Here is an 18689-nt window from a genome sequence, read left to right on the forward strand (position 1 = left end):
CTGGATTCTTCTCGCAAACAGAAAGACTTTTCACAAGGATGAGGGAAGTGATTATCCCCCTCTACTCTGCTCTGGTGAGACCCCACTTGGGAGTATTGCATTCAGCTCTGGGGCCCACAACACAAGAAAGATCTGTTGGAGCAGGTCCAGAGGAGGCCAAGAAGATGATCAGAGAACTGAAGGACCTCCCCTATGGGAACAGGTTGAGAGAGCTGGGGCTCTTCAGCCTGGAGAAAAGAAGGCTCCAGGGAGACCTTAGAGCAGCCTTCCAGTACCTGAAGGGGGCCTAGAAGAAAGCTGGGAAGGGACTTTTTACAAGGGCTTGTAGTGATAGGATGAGAGGGAATGGACTGAAGCTGTAAGAGGGTGTTACAGTGTGAGACAGCAGACTAGAGATTAAGGAAGAAACTCTTGACAGTGAGGGTGGTGAGACAGTGGAACAGGTTGCCCAGGGAGGTTGTGGATGCCCTCTTCCTGGAGGTGTTCAAGGCCAGGTTGGATGAGGCCTTGAGCAACCTGAGCTAGTGGGAGGTGTTCCTGCCCAGGGCAGAGGGGTTGGAACCAGATGATCTTTAAGGTCCCTTCCAACTTAAACCATTCAAAGAATCTCTGAATTTTCTCTAGCACAGTTCACCTACTCCAGACTCAGTTTCACAGCCAAGTGTCCGCTAACAGCTTCCTCCTTTTCTACTCTTCTGTCTTGCTTATGCAGCTGCTGTCTCTGTTTTCCCTCAGATGTTTATTTCCTTCCTCCATTGGAGGGTTCTTCCTTTTTTTTTTTTTTTCTTATCCTATTCCCCTCTGCTTCCCACACTCCCCACTTTGAAAGTTGCTTGGGAGTGAGATTTGGGTTGTGACTAACTTCCCCTTCTCTCTGCTTGTAAAGGTGGAAGAACTTTGAGCACCCAGCCCTGCTGGGTCTGGTTTTACCAATGCAAGTTGGAGTAAATGATCTCTGAGGTCCCTTCCAAGCTAAGCCATTCTGTGATTCATGAGAAGCCTGGAGAGCCAGCCTTCCAGCTGGACAGATGACAATCCAAGCCATGCCTGCTTGGTCACCAACACTTTGAGCTGCTCACTGGTGACTAGCCAGCCAGCTGGCCTTGTCCTCAATCTCAGCATTCTAGCAGGCTCTCAGCTTTCAAAGATGAAAAGCAATAGGAGCTACTCAAAGTGACACCACTCTGTTCTCCATCCCCCACTAATAACCAGCCAGACTATGCTACACTGGTTCTCTTTTCCAACTGCCATCAAGCCTGTGCCACTTAGAAGTGGGAAACCAAGCTGCATTAAATGGTCCTGTCTAGAGAACTACTTCCCTGAGTTAAACTCTCTCTCATAAAGCTTCATCAACAGCAGCAATTAGCAACCACCTTCTGTACAGCTATGTTGACTTGGTTGATACCAAAATGAGCTTGACCTCAGTCTCAGCTGAAGAGCAGAAGGTGTATTTGCACTTCAATTGCACTTAAAGTCAAGAAATACTCAAAATACCAATACCTGAAGGGGGCCTACAAGAAGGCTGCTGAGGGACTGTTCACAAAGGCCTGCAGTGATAAGACAAGGAATAATGGTTTGAAATTAGAGGAGATTTAGATTAGGTATTAGGAACAAGTTCTGCACCATGAGGGTGGTGGAACACTGCAATAGATTGCTGTGGGAGGTGATTGAGGCCTCATTCCTGGAGATATTCAAGATCAGGTTCAACACGGCTCTGAGCAACCTGATCTAGTGGAGGATGTCCCTGCTGACTGCAGTGGTGCTGGACTGGATGACCTTTGGAAGTCCCTTCCAAACCAAACCATTGTATGATTCTGAGGACACTTAAAGACAGACTACTTACAGCACCACAAGAGTCGGGGCCTCCATGGAAGAGCGTACATGCAATCCTCACTACTTCTGCTTCCATCTTCCTCAAGCCAGGGAATATATCTGGATGGAGAGGATTACTCCAGGCAAACTCTTCATACACCTTCAGAAAAGAAAAAGCAGAAAGTTAACCTTGGATTAGCAGGGCAGATTTGAGAGCCCACCATGGGCACTATACAAGCAAATGAGGGAGATTTAGCTGTAACACAACTGCAGTTCTCCTTGGAGTTCACTCCTGCTGCTGGGAAGCTGTGGCTGAGAGGTAAACAAAAAAAAGAACAAATTGTTTGTTTTTCTAGGGCATTCTGTCCTCTGGAGTCATTTTGTAACACAAGATTGCTTGTTGCAAAGAGAAGTTAAATCACTTAAGGCCTGGTGTTGTATTCTTTATAATGAGCTATGAAAAGCTGACCAAAATAAACTTTCGCTCTGCAGATCCAGTTTGCAAGTTTCCTGTTCAAGGGGAATGCTGTGAAGCAGCCAGGAAAGCACAAATGTCCACCACCCACACCACAACAAGAAAACAGCTGTGGAAACCACTATTTCATGCTCCTTCTGTGCTCATGGACTCACAGGATAAAGCTGGAACAGGCCAACTCCAACCTCCTGCTGTCAAGATCAAAAGGCAACTGCAAGCATGTTGGAAGAAATTGAGGAGACTCAACCAGCCCAGAGGGAATGTTGCTGTGACACTCCAAGCTGAAGACCCCCTAGAAAGGCTGCTCTGAGCTTTACGTTTCCCCAGAAGGGGCAAAGAAAAAAAATGCAGAAGAAAACAGCAACCAGAGCACATTACAGCTGCTAGGAAAAGCTGCTGCCAGGAGCAAGAAGGTTAAGATTTCCCCTTCCAGCAAAAAACAAACCCTCTTGATGTAGATGTTTGAAACCAGAGCTTTGGGTTGTTTATTTTCCAACCTTCTCAAAGAGAAATGTTCCTGAGAAGGTAACCAAGACCTAACAAAGGCACCACTGAAGGAAGGGCAGTGCTCCATTGTTGTAAGATTTGGACCACAAAGCAACACCAGAAAAACATTTGCAGACTACTTTTTTTTTTTTCTTTTTACTTAAACCAAGAGGAATTAACTTTTGCTCAGTGAAGCTGTTCCAGCCCAAACAGGTCTAGTAACAGGACAGTCAAGAGTACCTTCACTCCAGCCTGCAGCAAAGACAAATCTGGGGGGCTTGCTGAAGCTGGTCTATGGCCTCCAACCCTTTCCTCAGTGTTCAGTTCCCTTTTAACCAGTTTTTAACTCAAATATACCAGTTTCATACTAAAAACAGTATCTCATCTGGTTGGATCCTGGTGATCTCTACCTGGTGTTTTCACAACCCAAATCATAGAATGGTTTGGGTTGGAAGGGACCTCCAAAGGTCATCTAGTCCAAACCCCCTGCAGTCAGCAGGGACATCCTCCACTAGATCAGGTTGCTCAGAGGCCTGGTGAGCCTGACCTTGAATATCTCCAGGAATGAGGCCTCAATCACCTCTCTGGACAACCTATTGCAGTGTTCCACCACCCTCATGGTACAGAACTAGTTCCTGACCAGCCAGTCTTAATCTCCTCTAATTTCAAACCATTTCCCCTCATCCTATCACTGCAGGCCTTTAGAAACAGTCTCTCTGCAGCCTTCTTGTAGCCCCCTTCAGGTACTGGGAGGCTGCTACTAGGTCTCCCTGGAGCCTTCTCATCTCCAGGCAGAACAACCCCAGCTCCCTCAGCCTGTCATAGCAGAAGTGCTCCAGCCCCATGATCATTTTCCAATGCTTTGCTTGCAATTCCCCTTCCACCTGTGTTCACCCTAAGCTCTGTCTTCAGAGTTGGGCACTCTTACACTTCAAATCTTGCCTGTTTCTTCTGAAGAATGCTGGAAGAGTGTTGAATGGGTTCTGGTCATGCTGAAGATGCCCAGTGAGACTTGCTTGCACTTTACCTTCACTAGGAGATGGGTGAGCTTCTCTTCTCCACTGTACACAGTCCCAGAGACTTTCCCATCCTGCCAGCGTACATCTCCTGAAAGAGAAGAGCACACTGCTTGAAAGAAAGCACCAAGAAGTCCTCACCAGAACTGCAGATGAAGATTCACCTTTTGAGGTGTCACTCATGAGAGACAATTGTGATTTAGCCTGGAGAAAAGGAGAAACAATGGAGATGATCTCACTCTCTGAAAGCAGGTTGGAGCAAGGTGGGAGTTGCTCTCTTCTCCCAAGTTGCAAGCAGTAAGAAAAGAGGAAACGGCCTCAGGTTGCAGCAGAGGAGGTTTAGGTTGGACATGAGGAACAACTTCTTCCCTGAAAGCATTGTCAAGCCCTGGACCAGGCTGCCCAGAGCAGTGGTGAAGTCCCCATCCCTTGAGGGATTTTAAAAGCAGTGTAGAGGTGGTACTGAGGCACATGGTTTGATAATGGCAGTGTTGGGTTAACAGCTGGACTTGAGTCCAGTGCAGAGCCACAAAGATGCTGAAGGGAGTGGAACATCTCCCTGCTGAGAAAAGGCTGACTGAGGGAGCTGGGGCTCCTTAGTTGAGGGGTGACCTCATTCATGTTTATAAAGATGTGAAGGGTGAGTGTCAGGAGGACAGAGACAGGTTCTGGTCAGAGATGTCCAATGACAGGACAAGGGGCAATGGGTGCAGGCTGGAGCAGAGGAGGTTCCAGCTGAGCATAAGGAAAAACTTTTTCACTGTGACGATGACATAACCCTGGAAGAGGCTGCCCAGAGAGGTAATGGAGTCTCTTCCTCTGGAGGCATTCCAAACCTGCCTGGAAGCATCCCTGTGTAACCTGCTCTAGGTGATCCTGCTGTGGGGCAGGGGGGATTGGACTGGATCTCTGGAAATCCCTTCCAACCCCAAACATTCTGTGATGATCTTAAAGGTCTTTTCCAGTCATGACTGCACAACTCAGTGACTTCTGTGCCACAGGGAGAGCTGTATGTGTGCCACTATGCCTCTGGCATGGTGCTTCCCATGGACTTAGCAAACAGCAAATAAACCACAAGTGAAGAGTCAGCAGATAAACAACATCCAGCTGAAGCAAGCACTTATACTAATGTGTAATCCACTTAATCTCCCACTCTGTCCCCCCAGACTGCTGCCCATCCAAATGAACTCTAAACTGGCTCAAGTTAAAGCCACTTTTTCAAAGAGCACCCCACAACCACTGTAAGCTGAGGAGAGATGGAAAGGCCAAGCTGGCATTGCTGAAACCAGACCCAACAGGGATGGATGCCTCACAACCAGAGAGAAGGCGAAGTTTGTCACAACCCAAATCTCACTCCCAAGCAACTTTCAAAGTGGGGAGTGTGGGAAGGAGAGGGGAATAGGATAAGAAAAAAAAAAAAAAAGGAAGAACCCTCCAATGGAGGAAGGAAATAAACATCTGAGGGAAAACAGAGACAGCAGCTGCATAAGCAAGACAGAAGAGTAGAAAAGGAGGAAGCTGTTAGCGGACACTTGGCTGTGAAACTGAGTCTGGAGTAGGTGAACTGTGCTAGAGAAAATTCAGAGATTCTCTGAGTGGTTTAAGTTGGAAGGGACCTTAAAGATCATCTGGTTCCAACCCCTCTGCCCTTGGCAGGGACACCTCCCACCAGCCCAGGTTGCTCAAGGCCTCATCCAACCTGGCCTTGAACACCTCCAGGAAGAGGGCATCCACAACCTCCCTGGGCAACCTGTTCCACTGTCTCACCACCCTCACTGGATAGAATTTCTTCCTACTCTCCAGTTTAAATCTGCCCTCCTCAGACTTCAATCCATTCCCTCTCATCCTATCACTACAAGCCCTTGCAAAAAGTCCTTCCCCAGCTTTCTTATAGGTTCCCTTCAGGTACTGGAAGGCTGCTCTAAGGTCTCCTCAGAGGCCTTTCTTCTCCAGGCTGAACACCCCCAACTCTCCCAACCTGTCACTGTAGTGGAGGTTCTCCAGTCCTCTGATCACTTTGTGGCCTCCTCTTGACCTGGCCCAGCAGCTCCATGTCCCTCTTATGCTGGGGACACCAGAATTGGAGGCAGTCTTCCAGGTGAGGTCTCAGCAGAGCAGAGAGGCAGAATCCCCTCCCTGTCCTGCTGCTCTCAGTGCTTTGGATGCAGCCCAGCACACAGCTGCCTGCTGGGCTGCCAGTGACCATTGCTGCCTCCTGGGCAGTTTGTCACCAACTGACACCCCCAAGTCCTTCTCTCCTCCAGGCTGCTCTCCAGCCACTCCTCACCCAGCCTTGATCTGTGCTTGGGATTGCCCTGACCCAGGTGCAGGACTTTACACTTGGCCTTGTTGAACTTCATGAGGTTGGCTTGGGCACAGCTCTGCAGCCTGTCCAAAGTCCCTCTGGTTGTCATCCCTTCCCTCCAGGCATCTCTCATGTTTGGTATAGGAGCAGCACAGTCAGGTCTTCTTCTCTGGACATCTACTCACCCAAATTGACTCATTAGGAGTAATAGGTAGACAAATCAGGGTGGAGATGCTTACATGAGTGAAGCAACTCAATTAAGTTGCAGACACTGCTTATGTGGAATCAAGCCAGAACATCATCATGACTTTGCCTTCCTTATTGGCATTTTCAAGGTTTTTCTATGTCTTAAAAGGCATTTTCAAAGCATTAGGGCTTCAATTAAGAGAAGTAGCCTTGGAAAGCCCCTAAAAATCCTACTTGGAAATTCAGGGGGTTTATTATGAGTGTCCTGTGAGGCTTCCCAGAAAACAGATTTCTGGGAAAAGTCAAACATGAAGGCAGCATCTTAGAAATGCATTCAAATAATTTCCTCCATATTTCCCTCCTCCTCAGCCCTCCCATCATAGAATCATTAAGGTTGGAAAACACCTTCAAGGTGACTGTAGGGCCCCTCAAGTCAGGGAGGGACTTTTTACCAGGGCTTGTAGTGATAGGAGGAGAGGGAATGGATTGAAGCTTGAGGAGGGCAGATTGAGACTGGAGATTAGGAAGAAATTCTTGACAGTGAGGGTGGTAAGACACTGGAACAGGTTGCCCAGGGAGGCTGTGGATGCCCTCTCCCTGGAGGTGTTTAAGGCCAGGCTGGATGAGCCCCTGAGCAACCTGGGCTGATGGAAGGTGTTCCTGCCCATGGCAAGGGGATTTAAGGTCCCATCCATCCTAAACCATTTCATGAATCTATGAGTCACCAATCCAACTGTTAAACTGTGGCAGGTCACCACTAAACCCTGTCCCTCAGCACCCCATCTCCATGTTTTCTGAACACTTCCAGGGATGGTGACTCCACTGCTGTCATGGGCAGCCTGTTCCAAGGCTTGACAACCCTTTAGAGGAAAACATCTTTCCTGTTATCCAACCTAAACCTCCCCCCTGGTGCAACTTGAGGCTTGTCCCTATCACTTGATAACTGGGGGAAGAGACCAACCCTCACCTTGCTACAACCTATTTTGAGATAGAATCATAGAATTGTTAGGGTTGGAAGAGCAGCACACAAGCTGGAGGGAAGGGATCCATCCAGAGAGATCTTGACAGGCTGGAGAGGTGAGTCCATGACAACCTCATGAGGTTCAACAACACCAAGTGCAGGGTCCTGCAGCTGGGTCAGGGCAATCCCAAGCACAAATATAGGCTGGGCAGGGACTGGCTGGAGAGCAGCCCTGAAGAAAAGGCCTTGGGGGTGCTGGTGGATGAGAAGCTCAACATGAGCCAGCAGTGAGCACTTGCAGCCCAGAAAGCCAACCAGAGCCTGGGCTGCAGCAAGAGAAGTGTGGCCAGCAGGGCCAGGGAGGGGATTCTCCCCCTCTGCTCCACTCTGCTGAGACCACACCTGGAGTACTGTGTCCAGTTCTGGAGCCCCTAGTACAAGAAGGATCTGGAGGTGCTGGAAGGTGTCCAGAGAAGGGCCATGAGGATGAGCAGAGGGCTGGAGCTGCTCTGCTATGAGGACAGACAGCGAGTTAGGACTATTCAGTCTAGAGAAGAAAAGGCTCCCAGGAGACCTTCTTGTGGCCTTCCTGTATCTGAAGGGGGCTACAAGAAAGCTGGAAGGGACTTTTTAGGATGTCAGGGAGTGATAGGACTAAGGGGAATGGATTCAAGCAAGAGGAGGGAAGATATAGATTGGATGTTAGGAAGAAGTCCTTCCACCTGAGGGTGGTGAGACACTGGCAGAGGTTGCCCAGGGAGGTGGTGGAAGCCTCATCCCTGGAGGTTTTTGCAGCCAGGCTGGATGTGGCTGTGAGCAACCTGCTGCAGTGTGAGGTGTCCCTGCCCATGGCAGAGGGATTGGCACTGGATGATCCTTGAGGTGCCTTCCAACTCTAACAATTCCATGATTCTGTGATCCAGTTCCAAGCCCCCTGCCATGGGCAGGGACACCTCCCACTAGGATCAGGTGCTCAGAGCCACATCCAGCCTGGCCTTCGAAACCTCCATGGATGAGGCTCCAGGGGTAGCTGCAGAGAGAGAAGATCTACATTGAGCCTCTTCCTCTTCAAACTAAACCACCCCATTAACCTACAACTCTTGGGAAGGGAAGTTCAATGCAAGTCCCCAATTGCAGCCTTAGAAGACACATACACTGATCTTAGTCACTTCCAGGAAGAAAACAGACAAAAGTCTGCAAGCAAAGAACATCAGGGAAGAAGTATCTGAGATGAAACCAAGAGCAGGAGTCATTACAACTCATTTCAGAGAGTAAGTCTAATCCTAGGTGTATGAAACAGCACAGACTCACATTCATTCATACCTTTGGAGCTGTACTCTTTCATCTTCTCCAGCACTTTAGGCTGGCTCAGGCCTTGTTCTGGCAGGGCTTTGATATAATCCTTTTCACCTTTCAGGAAGGATAAACTGGAAGTGACATCATTCAAGGCATCATCAATTTTCTTTTGAATCTAAAAAGCAAGGGGAAACCCTGTCAGCAGCAGTGACACTGCTCACATGATAACTAATGGGTGAGTTGCATGCAAGGCTGACCTCACTGCTACCTCCAGGCAGGAACTGTTGCAGCTCTGTGACCAAAGAGCACAGCCAAGTTCACAGCTCCTCCTTCCTACCAACCTCACCTTCCAAAAAAAAAACCAAGCAGCCTGAAATAGAGAGTTGGCATATATGTCCTGGGAACTGCCTGAGGGAATGGCACAGCCCAGAGCTGTGCCAAGGAACCAGTATGGGCAAAGGCAAAGTGGCACTTGGGCCCCTGCTTGCCTGCACAGGACACCACCAGCACAACATTCATAAAAGAGTTTGGGTTGGAAAGGACCTTTGAGGGTCTTCAAGTCCAACCCCCCTGTAGTCAGCAGGGACAGCTGCAACTACAGCAGGTTGCTCAGAGCCCCAACCAACCTGAGCTGCAATGGTTCCAGGGATGGGGCTTCTACCACCTCTCTGGGCAACCTGGGCCAGGTTCTCACCACCCTTAGTGTAAAACATTTCCTCCTCTCCAGTCTGAATCTCCCTCTTTTGAGTTCAAAACCATTACCCCTTGCCCTGTCACAACAGGCCCTGCTCTAAAAGTCTGTCTCCAGCTTTCTGACAGATCCCCAGTAAGTCCTGAATGGCCACCAGGTCTCCCTAGAGCCTTCTCTTCTCCAGGCTGAACAACCCCAACTCTCTCAGCCTGGCCTCAAGGCAAAGGGGTTCAGACAGAGCATGCTGTGTACCTGCTGTTGATGAGCAGTGGAAGCTTTGAGCCTCTTCCATCACACTTAAGAAAAAAAACCCACAAACCTCAAGGCAAAAATACTCCTTTTTTTAACCAGCCAAATCTTTCTAAGTCACAGTTTCTAATTTGTAGGTCTTCAGATGTGCTCTGTTTTGTACCTTGCCTCCTCTGCTGCCACAGTTTAGAAACTCATGAGAACAGACAGAAACAATAAAGAAGTGTCCACTGCAGAGAGTTAAGAATTTCCCCCCCCACCTCTGCTAAGCCCTAGTGAGGCCACATTTGGAATTTTGTGCCCAGTTCTGGGCTCTCCAGCTCCAGAGAGACAGGAAGTGCTGGAGAGAGTGCAGCAGAGGTTACAAAGATGCTGAGGGGCTTGGAGCATCTCTGTGAGAGCACTGGTGCTGGTTAGCCTAGAGAAGAGCAGACCCAGAGGGGATCTGATCAATGCTGATCAATAGCTAAAGGGTTGGGGGCAAGAGGCTGGGGCCAGACTCTCTTCAGTGGTGCCCAGTGACAGGACAAGGAGCAACAGGCACAAACTGGAACCCAGGAGGAGAAACTTCTTTGGTGTGAGGGTGCCAGAGCCCTGGAGCAGGGTGCTCAGAGAGGTTGTGGAGTTTCTTTCTCAGAGTTGATGTTACCCTGATCTGGTTGGAGGTGTCCCTGCTGACTGCAGGGAGGTTGGACAAGATGACCTTGGAGGATCCCTTCCAACTCAATGCCATTTATGAATCTGGACATCTTGATGTTGGGCAATTTGCTGTGGGTGACCCTGCTTTGGCAGGGGGGTCAGACTGGATGCTTTCCAGAGGTCCCTTCCAGTCCCCATTATGCTGGGATTCTACGATTCAATTTTTCCCCACCCACACCTTAACATTCAGGAGGCTGAGACTTCTTCTTACAACACATTCCAAAGTAGAGATTCTTCTTCCAGGTTAAGTGAGCTGCTGGGATATCATCAGCTTTAATGACTTTTAGACATTGGAATGCCTCAAAGTCAAGGCCTCCTGTAAGCAACTGATAGGTTATCAGCCTGCCAAAGAGCAGAAAGAGTCCACAGACAGGACACAGCAGGATTCTTCTGACACAGGAGGGCTTAACAGCTCTAGTCCTGAGAAGCTAAGTCTGGACACAACAGGGGTTGCACAAAATGGGCCCAAGAGGTGTCCTTTTCTAACAGGCAGACAAAAAAAATGCCAACAGCAGACAATAAGTCCTTAAAATTCACCTTACCAAGAGCAACTCAAGCTAGAAGGTGAAAGAACAGAACATAAAAGGGGATTGTGGTCCCTTGCAGGTAAGACAAATCAAGCTGTGCATTTCCTGATCATTGAGTCATTAGCATTCTAAAACATGCTGACATCTCTGGTTTCAAGATGCAAAAAAACCCAAACCTGCACCTGCCAACTGCTAAAGCCTCATATTAATGATTACATAGAGTTCTGAGATCTTTGTGCCATCAAGGTCACTACTGCCTACAGGTATCTGAGCTCTAAACTCATCAGAGCAAGTTATCTGATGAAAAACAAAACAAAACAACAAGTAAAAAAAGAATTATCCTTCCACGTTGCTCAACCAACAACTGGATATCTTGCACTTGGCTCAAGAAGAAGATGTTGTTTCAGAACAACTCAAGTTCAATCTTGTCCCCTCCTCCTACTAATAGATTCATGGAATGGTTTAGGAAGGGACCTTAAAGATCATCTAGTTCCAACCCCCCCTGCCATGGGCAGGGACAACTTCAACTAGCCCAGGCTGCTCAAGGCCTCATCCAACCTGGTCTTGAACACTTCCAGGAAGGGGGCATCCATGACCTCCCTGGGCAACCTCTGTTCTGAAGGAGTCTCACCACCCTCATTGTAAAGAATTTCTTCCTAATCTCCAGTCTAAAGCTGCTCTCCTCAAGCTTCAATCCACTCCCTCACATCCTATCACTACAAACCCTTGGAAAAAGCACCTCCCCAGCTTTCCTATAGGCCTCCTTCAGGTAGCAGAAGGCTGCTCTAAGGTCTCCTCAGATCCTTCTCTTCTCCAGACTGAACAGCCCCAACATTCTTAGCCTGTCTTCATAGGAGAGGTTCTCCAGCCCTCTGATCATCTTTGTGGCCTCCTCTGGACCTGCTCCAGCAGCTCCATGTCTTGTTGGGGGCCCCACATCTGGACACAGTACTTCAGGCAAGGTCTCACCAGAGCAGAGGGGCAGATTCACCTCCTTTGACCTGCTGCCCACCCAGGATGCCACTGGCCTGCTGGGCTGCAAGTGCCCATTGCTGCCTCATGCCCAGCTTCTCACTCACCAGCAACCCCAAGTCCTTCTCTGCAGGCTGCTCTCAATCTCCTCATCCCCCAACCTGTATTGATATGTAGGACTGCCCCAACCTAGGTGCAGGACCTTGCACTTTGCCTCACAAGATTCTCCTCAGCCCACCTCTCCAGCCTACCCAGGGCCCTCTGGACACCATCCCATCCTTCAGTCTTATCAACCCCACCATTCAGCTTGGTCTCATTTGCAAACTTGCTGAGGCTGCCCTCACTCTCATTGTTATCATGGATGAAGATATTGAACAGCACTGCTGGCCATACAGACCCTTGAGGGCCACCACTTGTCACCTATCTCCATCTGGATATGAAAGCATTAACCACTGCCCTCTGTATGCAATCATGCAACTGATTCCTTACCAACTGAACAGTCCACCCATCAAATCCATATCTCTCCAGCTTATCTTGGATCATTAGGATCACAGCAACATGACAAAGTGCACAGAACTCTGAGAGAGAGCTGAGCAGGCTGAAAGAAGGGTCTGGGGTAAGATGAAGAGCAGCAGTTGTTCAAACACTTACAATGGCTCCAACAAATGGCATCTTCCTCAGGAGTTTAAAGAATTGCTTTTTACTTCGGGATGTTAAACCTGAAAGACAAAGGCCAGAAATTAACCTAAGGTGACTCAAGGAGAAAAAAAACAAACCAACAAACATCTAACTTGGAGCACAGTGCTTCTGCTACAGCCCATAATGAGCTGAGGACAGGCTCTTTTCATCATATGGACTGGGCAAGACTCTTTGCAGTGGTGCCCAGTGACAGGACAACAGGCAAGAACTGGAATCCAGGAGGTTCTATCTGAACAGGAGGAGAAAATTCTTTGCTGTGAGGGTGCTGGAGCCCTGGAGCAGGCTGCCCAGAGAGGTTGTGGAGTCTCCTTCTCTGGAGAGATTCCAACCCCACCGGGCCATTGTGATCCTAGGCAAGCTGCTAGGGGTGCCCCTGCTTTAGCACAGGGAGTTGGACTTGATTGATACCCAGAGGTCCCTTCCAGCCCCCACTGTATTCAGATTCTGTGATACAGGCTCAGAATTTCTCATCCAAGTGGCCAAGGGGACATGGTGAGACATGAACACGTTGAAGAGTGTCATGAGTGGAGTGAGTATGCCCAGAAATAGGCCCTGCTACAGAAACATCTGACTTCAGGAGAGCAGTCAGCCATGGGAATCAATAATTCGATTTGTTTTCTTAGAATTATAGAATCCCAGACTGGTTTGGGTTGGAAGGGACCTCTAAAGGTCACTTAAGACCTGCAGTGAGCAGAGACATCTGCAGCTAGAGCAGGTTGATCAGACCCCCAAACAACCTGACCTGGAATGGTTCCAGGTTTGGGGCTTCTACCACCTCTCTGGGCAACCTGGGCATAAAATGGTCTTCCTTCTCTCTAGCCTCAATCTCCCTCTTTTAGTTTCAAACTATCAGCTCTTGTCCTGTCACAAGAGGCCCTACTATAAAGTCTGTCCCCAGCTTTTTGATCAGCCCCTCTAAGCACTGAAAGGCCACCAGCAGGTCTCCCTGGAGCCTTCTCCAGGCTGAACCCCAACTCTCTCAGCCTGGCCTCACAGCAGCGTGCTTCTAGCCCTCCCATCACTGCTGTGACCTCCTCTGCCCTGCTCTAACAAGTCCATGTCTGTGCTGAGGACTCCAGAGCTGGCCCTAGCACTGCAGGTGGGGTCTCAGCAGAGCAGAAGGACAGAATCCTCTCCTCCACCTGCTGCTCACGCTGCTGGGGATCAGCCCAGGACACAGCTGGCTCTGGGCTGGGAGCCAGCTCATGTCCAGCTTTTCACCCACCACTTCTTTCTCACAAAGGAGTTTGCAGGTTTACAGCAGAGAGAGGTTTCAGGATTTGCTAAAAGTAAGGTCTCCAGCCAAAAGGGAAAAGACTTTTTGAACTTATTTTCTGCCTCTTCAAAGCAGCACAGCACTGCAAGATGAAATCAGTCAGCCTCATGAAAAAAGCTCCCAGATCCAAGCAGGAAATGGTTCAGCCATAACACGAGGAGGATTCACTCCCTGCCTGGCCATCCAACACAGGAAATGTCTGATGCAACAGAAGGGGACAGAGGGAAGGGCACAAACTCCACCACAGCCCAAATACTGAGAGAAGCCACTGATGACAAACCCTGGAAAACTTCTGAGGTAGCTGTGAAGGCAGGAAGGAAAGCAGGGTGACACAGGTGCTTTGTAGCCACCAAAAATGCCTTTTGAGCCCAACAGGAGCACCAGCAGCTACAGGACAAGAAATAACTGATCAGACTCAAAGCCCTTGAACAACCTGGACTAGTGGGAGGTGACCCTGACCATGGCAGGAGGGTTGGATCTGGATGATCTTTAAGGTCCCTTCCAATCCAAACCATTCTATGAATCCATGAACTTTAAACATCAACCATTTTAAGGACTTTCCCATTTCATCCACGTTCCTCACCAACTTGACATACAGCTGGAAGAGCTACCCAAGGCCAGCAACTGCAGTTTGGCACATCCTGTAGCAAACACTCATTAATACCCTGACAATAACATTTCTATTGCATGTCTCAGTGCTCAGATTGGTTCATTAGCAACCTCCACAATGACAGAAGACTGCAAACTCCTGCAATATTTAATCCAAGCAGGTAACAGCTGATCAATACTTAATAAAATACACCGTGCAACAGAAGAAACAGTAGCTAAGAAGCTAAGATAAGCCTCACCTTGAAAAAAAGCTCCATACCATTTTTTGCTTTCATGGAAGGGAGTTATTCAGCCTGGAGTAAAGGAGGGGGAACCTTCTGGCTTGCTAAAATTCCCTGAAAGGAGGTTGGAGTCAGGTTGGGGTTGGTCTTTTCTCCCAAGGAACAAGTGACAGGATGAAAAGAAATGGCCTCAAGTTTCACCAGGGGAAGTTTATGTTGGGCATTAGGAACAATTTCTTCCCTTGAGGGTCTGTCAAGGCCTGGACCAGGCTGCCCAGGGCAGTGGTGGAATCCCCATCCCTGGAGGGATTTGAAAGTCATGTAGAGGTGGTGCTGAAGGACATGGTTTAGTGGTGGACTTGGCAGTGCTGGGATCATGGTTGGACTTGATGATCTTGAAGTTCTTTCCCAGCCAGAGGGATTCTATGATAGCTGTTCCCACTATTCAGCTACTCTTCTCAGCTTCAAGAAGAAAACAGTCTGGTTGAGGAACAGAGAGGCACAGAAGCAAATAGCAAGTTTAAAACTTGGCTATTTTTATAACAAGGTGCCAGCAGAGTGGGCCTGTGGGGCCTTCCAGTGCCTGAAGCTGCAGAGGGACTGTTTCCAAAGGCCTGTAGTGATAGGATGGGCGACAATGGTTTGAAATTAGGGGAGATTTAGATTGGGTGTTAGGAATAAGTTCTGTACCATGAGGGTGGGGGAACTCTCAACAGGTTGCCCAGGAAGGTAGTTCAGGTCCCATCCCTGGAGATAATCAAGGTCAGGCTTGACAAAGCTCTGAGCAACCTGATTTAGTGGAGGATCTGCAGGGAGGGTTGGACCAGATGACTTCTGGAGGTCTCTTCCAACCCAAACTATTCTATGTCCTCCTCTGAGGGCAAAGTGGCTCTCTCTGACCATCACACATCCAGAGAAAATGGCAGGTTCATCAAAACAAATCCCACTGAAGAGCTGTGAAGACCAGAAATCACTCCAAACAGGAAGGAAGAAAAAAGAATCCACACATTACCACCACCACACACAATTATCTGGAACATGCTGAGGGTGAAACACGCCTCCAACCCTGAATCAAAACCACATCTCCTCCCCCCAGCAGGAAGGGAAATCATCAAGAGGTATCCAGACACTTTGCTGGGGTGACTAAGTGCACAGGAAGCCAGCTGGGAGAGATTGAGTTCCCCCAGGTTTTGAGCAAGAGGAGAGCGTTGTGACAAGCAAAGGGTTTAGCCAAAAGCAGAAGGGAGAGGAGAGGAAGGGAAGGAGATGGAGGCACATTCCAGGCTGGCCTACCACACCCTCCAAAGGAATGAAGATGCTTCAGTGATCAGACAGCCCTTGACCTTGATTCGGAAGAGGGCTTTGGTAATACAGAGTTTAGCAAATTGAGAAGAGCAAATTTAGAATGGATGTTAGGAAGAAATTCTTTACAGTAAGGGTGGTGAGACACTGGAACAGGTTGCCCAGGTTATGGATGCTCCCTCCCTGGAGGTGTTGAAGGCCAGGCTGGGTGAGGCCTTGAGCAACTTGGGTGAGTGGAAGGTGTCCCTGCCAATGCAGGGTAGCTGGAACCTTCAAGCCTTCCAACCCAAACCATTCAATGCATCTATGAAATAGAAGATCCTCAAGGCCCCTTCCAACCCAAACTATTCCAGGCATCTATGAACTAGATGACCTTCAAGGCCCCTTCCAACCCAAACCATTCAATGCATCTATGAAATAGAAGATCCTCAAGGCCCCTTCCAACCCAAACCATTCAATGCATCTATGAAATAGAAGATCCTCAAGGCCCCTTCCAACCCAAACCATTCAATGCATCTATGAAATAGAAGATCCTCAAGGCCCCTTCCAACCCAAACTATTCCAGGCATCTATGAACTAGATGACCTTCAAGGCCCCTTCCAACCCAAACCATTCAATGCATCTATGAAATAGATGACCTTCAAGGCCCCTTCCAACCCAAACCATTCTAGGCATCTATGAACTAGATGACCTTCAAGGCCCCTTCCAACCCAAACCATTCAATGCATCTATGAACCAGGTGACTTTCAAGGCCCCTTCCAACCCAAACCATTCTATGCATCTATGAACCAGGTGACTTTCAAGGCCCCTTCCAACCCAAACCATTCTATGCATCTGTGAACCAGATGATCTTCAAGGCCCCTTCCAGCCCAAACCATTCTATACATCTATGAAATAGAAGATCCTCAAGGCCCCTTCCAACCCAAACCATTCCAGGCATCTATGAACAAGACAGCCTTCGAAGGCCCTTTCCAACCCAAACCATTCAATGCATCTATGAAATAGATGACCTTCAAGGCCCCTTCCAACCCAAACCATTCTAGGCATCTATGAACCAGGTGACTTTCAAGGCCCCTTCCAACCCAAACCATTCAATGCATCTATGAACCAGGTGACTTTCAAGGCCCCTTCCAACCCAAACCATTCTATGCATCTGTGAACCAGATGATCTTCAAGGCCCCTTCCAGCCCAAACCATTCAATGCATCTATGAAATAGAAGATCCTCAAGGCCCCTTCCAACCCAAACTATTCCAGGCATCTATGAACAAGACAGCCTTCGAAGGCCCCTTTCCAACCCAAACCATTCAATGCATCTATGAAATAGAAGATCCTCAAGGCCCCTTCCAACCCAAACCATTCCAGGCATCTATGAACAAGACAGCCTTCGAAGGCCCCTTTCCAACTCAAACCATTCAATGCATCTATGAAATAGATGACCTTCAAGGCCCCTTCCAACCCAAACCATTCTAGGCATCTATGAACTAGATGACCTTCAAGGTCCCTTCCAACCCAAACCATTCAATGCATCTATGAACCAGGTGACTTTCAAGGCCCCTTCCAACCCAAACCATTCAATGCATCTATGAACCAGGTGACTTTCAAGGCCCCTTCCAACCCAAACCATTCCAGGCATCTATGAACAAGACAGCCTTCGAAGGCCCCTTTCCAACCCAAACCATTCAATGCATCTATGAAACAGATGACCTTCAAGGCCCCTTCCAACCCAAACCATTCTAGGCATCTATGAACTAGATGACCTTCAATGTCCTTTCCAACCCAAACCAGTCTATGGCATCTATGAACTAGAAGACCTTCAAGGCCCCTTCAAAGCCAAACCATTCCATGCATCTATGAACCAGATGATCTTCAAGGCCCCTTCCAGCCCAAACCATTCTGTGAATCTATGAATACTAGTTGGCAGCAGAAAAAGTCTGCTTAAGAAGTGTTTGGCCTTCTTTCATCCACTGTTGAGGACTCTGCCCCCCCCAAACATAAGAACCCATTTCCAATACTTACTCTCAGACTGGAAGAGGAAGCCATGGAGCCAGACACTTAGAAGTGTAGAAGAAAAGGTCAGCCCAACCAGCTGCCAGGGTTCAAATCCATCACACTGGGCATTCACAAATCTCGTTGCCTTCTCCCAGTACATCTGAAGGATTTCCTTGTAGGCATCCTGTACAAAGGAGAAGGAGAAGAGTAGGGAGAGGAGTTCAAGTGCACATCAAGAATGCATCACAATGTCTCTGAGTCAACTGCCTACCAAAAAGGTGTTTTTCAGCATGCAGACTCCATGTTTCCCTCAGTTCCTCAGAGAGAACTGGTAGGAGATAGTCATCATTCACTTCCAGTCAAAAGCCTCCAATAAATAAACATCTTGAGAGGCTTCAAACATTCAGAGAGAAGTGCAAAGAGCTGATACAGAATCATTAAGGTTGGAATAGACCTTTAAGATTGAGTCCAAACATAACCCAACTACCTTGGCCACTAAGCACCACATCTACACACTTCTTGAACAGGTCCAGGGATGGTGACTCTACCACCTCCCTGGGCAGCCTCTTTCAATGCCTCACCACTCTTGCAGGAAAGAAATTGCTCCTAAGGTCCAATCCAAACTTTGCTGGCACAACTTAAACCCATTTCTTCTCACCCTAACACTAATTACTTGGCAGAAGAGACCAACACCAGCCTTACTCCAACCTCTTTTCAGGTAGTCATAGAGAGCAATGAGGTCTCCCCTCAGCCTTCTCTTCTCCAGGCTAAACAACCCCAGCTCCCTCAGCCTCTTCTCATACAACACACCCTCCAAACTCCTCATTGCTCTTCTCTGGATAAGGCTCAGTCCAAAAAAATCCTCATCAGATCTTACCATGGCCCAAGAGAAGCAGCTGTGCTTTTTTCCAAGGAGT

The 18689-nt window shown here is 48.5% G+C and overlaps 1 protein-coding gene across 1 annotated transcript in view; it reads right to left on the reverse strand.

The window, feature by feature from the left end:
• SGPL1 (sphingosine-1-phosphate lyase 1) overlaps window positions 1-17965 on the reverse strand; it is a gene marked incomplete at its 5' end in the record, with an annotated part of 37765 nt that extends 19800 nt beyond the window's left edge. Inside the window, 5 exons of the mRNA XM_054382524.1 lie at window positions 1844-1972; window positions 3801-3880; window positions 8565-8712; window positions 12327-12394; window positions 17800-17965. Of these exons, the coding sequence (XP_054238499.1) occupies window positions 1844-1972; window positions 3801-3880; window positions 8565-8712; window positions 12327-12394; window positions 17800-17965 (591 nt within the window). The remainder of the gene's footprint in view (window positions 1-1843; window positions 1973-3800; window positions 3881-8564; window positions 8713-12326; window positions 12395-17799) is intronic.
• Between the last annotated feature and the right edge of the window lie 724 nt (window positions 17966-18689).

Source organism: Indicator indicator, chromosome 7 (genome assembly GCF_027791375.1).
Source record: "Indicator indicator isolate 239-I01 chromosome 7, UM_Iind_1.1, whole genome shotgun sequence".
In the NCBI taxonomy this organism is placed as follows: Eukaryota; Metazoa; Chordata; class Aves; order Piciformes; family Indicatoridae; genus Indicator; species Indicator indicator.